The 3,290-nt window shown below is 49.8% G+C and overlaps 1 protein-coding gene across 1 annotated transcript; it reads left to right on the forward strand.

Moving 5' to 3' along the window:
• The first annotated feature begins 582 nt into the window (after positions 1–582).
• LOC126700845 (uncharacterized) lies at positions 583–1,455 on the forward strand. Its single transcript, XM_050399024.1, has one exon. It carries the CDS (start codon positions 583–585, stop codon positions 1,453–1,455), a length of 873 nt encoding a protein of 290 aa, XP_050254981.1.
• Positions 1,456–3,290: the final 1,835 nt, after the last annotated feature.

A 3,290-nucleotide genomic window follows, 5' to 3' on the forward strand; every position in this document is an offset into this window, starting at 1 on the left:
ACCGAGGAAGGAGAGGTGTCGGTCAGAGTAGTAGAGCTCTCGGACTCCGACGCCGATTTAGACCGTGCCTCAGCGGCTCCTGATACTGGTTTAGTCATCGCACAAGCTGATATCAGCGAAGAGTCTGAAGAAGAAGGAATGGACTTACAGCCAAGGACTGGCCTCAGGGGCCTTCTATCTAACAGGAGCAAGGGGCAGTCCTCCAAGGGCGTCTCGAAGGGACAAACTGCCCCTAAGGCTCCTGCTCCTCCTCTCCCTCTCTCGTCGGATGCGGCGCTACAGCCTATACCTAATTTAAGGCGAAAAAGGCCTGTAGAAGAAACAGAGGAGGGAGAGATTGGCCGTGAAAAGGCCGGGCCTAAAAAGAAGGGCAAGGAGGCGAAAGAGCCCTGAGAGAAGAGGACTAGGTCCACTGATAGCCGAGACGAGGCAGCCATTCGTAGGGAACAACGAACATGGTTGCCTCAGATCGAATTAGACGGCGCCCCGATCCCCTGGGATGCGACCCTATAGGAATCCCAACGAGGGCAGGCATCATTCTTGGCTGAGGCCCTACAGCAGCCTTTTCTCTTGCCTCGTGATATGGAGGGCCTCAGAAAGACTCGTCAGCCAGAACTTTTCATGTCATTGAAGAGGGACATGGCCATGGTAAGTGGGATCTTTTCTCTCGTCTCTATATTGTGTACCCTCTTATCGTCATGTTTTAATAGGGTTTTTATTTCCTTCCGAGCGCAAGTTACTCAACAAATTTTTGTTGCTGAGGAATGGGCCAAGAAGGCTCGTGAGGATTTGCATAGGGAGGCTCAGTCCCGCTCTGCCGCTGAGAAGGCCGCTAGCGATCTCAAACTGGATTTTGATCGCCAGAATAATGAAATAAAGGAGGTGAAGAAGGCTCATGCAAGTGCAGAAGCCGGCCTTAAGAATGCCGAAAAGCAAGCTGACGATCTGCGCATACAGTTCCGCCAATCTGAGGAGAAACTTACAGCGGAGCAGCAGGCGGTTTCAAAGCTTAAGGCTGAGCTTGCAAGGACTAAGGAGGAGGCCCGCTTGGCCAGGGAAGCTGCTAAGAAGGCTGTGGCGGCTTCATATGAACGTGGAGTCCATGATACTGAGGTTAGACTGGCCGAGGAAGTTGCCACCGTCTATAGGGAATACATCACCACGTCCTGGGGTGTAGCCCTGGATCGGGCAGCCGTCCCAGCAGATTCTGATCTCAGGAAGGCTGAGAACATCTTTTTCTCGGAGGACATACGCGAGGTTCCTGACGAGGTTGCCTCCACCAAGCCTCTTCCAACAGACTCCTCTATTCCCGAGGCTGGGGGCACGGAGCAGGCCGCGCAGGGCAAGTCACCCGAGGACAGCCTTCATATCAGCGAGATCCTTGCACAGGCCAAGGAGATTGCCCCGGAGAACCAGGCAACAGATGATCAGCTTGCTCCGACTCAGGGCTCTTAGGAAAGTAGTATAGGAATTTATTTGTTTTGCTTTTCGTGTTTTGTTCTATTTTGCGTTGTTAATGTTTGTGAACAGAACCACTTTTGAGCTTGAATGATAAAGGTTATTTCCTTTCAGATATCGTTGTTTTCTTCTCTTTTATTTTCATCATGAATGGATATCAGTTCTGTCACTTACTGTTGAGAGTTGAGTATAAATGAATGAATACATGAAAATAACGATAGTTCATAATTAGACAAAAACGGCTGCGAAATCAATTTCCCCCAAGTCTGTGGCCGAGAAGCCATGTAGGACTTGGGTTCTGTTTAACACACAGTGAGAATCGTGGCATGGTTAATTTCCCCCAAGTTTGTGGTCCGAGGATCCATGCAGGACTAGGGTTCTATTTAACACTTAGTGAGAATCGTATCACAGTTAATTTCCCCCAAGCCTGTGGTCCGAGGATCCATGCAGGACTTGGGTTCTGTTTAACACTTAGTGAGAATCGTGGCGTGGTTAATTTCCCCCAGGTTTGTGGTCCGAGGAGCCATGCAGGACTTGGGTTCTGTTTAACACTTAGAGAGAATCATATCCGGTTAATTTCCCCCAAGCCTGTGGTCTGAGGATCCATGCAGGACTTGGGTTCTGTTTAACACTTAGTGAGAATCGTATCCGGTTAATTTCCCCCAAGCCTGTGGTCCGAGGATCCATACAGGACTTGGGTTCTGTTTAACACTTAGTGAGAATCGTATCACGGTTAATTTCCCCCAAGCTTGTGGTCCGAGGATCCATGCAAGACTTGGGTTCTGTTTAACACTCAGGGAGAATCGTATCCGATTAATTTCCCCCAAGCCTGTGGTCTGAGGAGCCATGCAGGATTTGGGTTCTATTTAACACTTAGGGAGAATCGTATCCGGTTAATTTCCCCCAAGCCTGTGGTCCGAGGAGCCATGCAGGACTTGGGTTCTGTTTAACACTTAGGGAGAATCGTATCCGGTTAATTTCCCCCAAGCCTGTGGTCCGAGGAGCCATGCAGGACTTGGGTTCTGTTTAACACTTAGGGAGAATCGTATCCGGTTAATTTCCCCCCAAACTTGTGGTCCGAGGAGCCATGCAGGATTTGGGTTCTATTTAACACTTAGCGAGAATCGTATCGTGGTTAATTTCCCCCAAGCCTGTGGTCCGAGGAGCCATGCAGGACTTGGGTTATGTTTAACACTTATCCCAAATAGCTGTACAGTAACACGTCATCAAGCATGGTGTCTTTCATTAATAAAAGTACCTTTTCAGGTTATTTACATTCCACGGACGTGGCACTACATGTTCGTCCAAGTCTTCCAAAAAGTACGCCCCAATACCGGCCACAGATGTGATACGGTATGGGCCCTCCCAGTTTGGTCCAAGCTTTCCCTATGCAGGATTCCTCGCGGTGCCCAGGACTTTCCTCAGCACTAGATCCCCGGGCGTCAAGGGCCTTGACTTCACCTTGGTGTCGTAGCCTTGTTTGAGCTTTTGTTGATAATAAGCTAGGTGCACCACGCACTTTCCCTTCTCTCTTCGAGCAGGTCCAGGCTTTTCTCTAGAAGGTCGTTGTTAGCAATGGGGTTGAAGGCAGTAATCCTCTGGGTGGGAAAGTTTATTTCTAGTGGAATGACGGCCTCGGCTCCGTAGGTCAATGAAAAGGGGGTTTCTCCCGTGGACCTGCGAGGCATGGTGCGATACGTCCACAAGACGTGGGCTAGCTCTTCAACCCACCTCCCTTTCGCGTCGTCCAACCTCTTCTTCAGTCCATTCACTATGATTTTGTTGATGGCTTCCGCTTGTCCGTTACCCTGTGGGTAGGCTGGGGTGGAGTA

The sequence above is a fragment of the Quercus robur genome, chromosome 9, assembly GCF_932294415.1.
Source record: "Quercus robur chromosome 9, dhQueRobu3.1, whole genome shotgun sequence".
NCBI lineage: Eukaryota > Viridiplantae > Streptophyta > Magnoliopsida > Fagales > Fagaceae > Quercus > Quercus robur.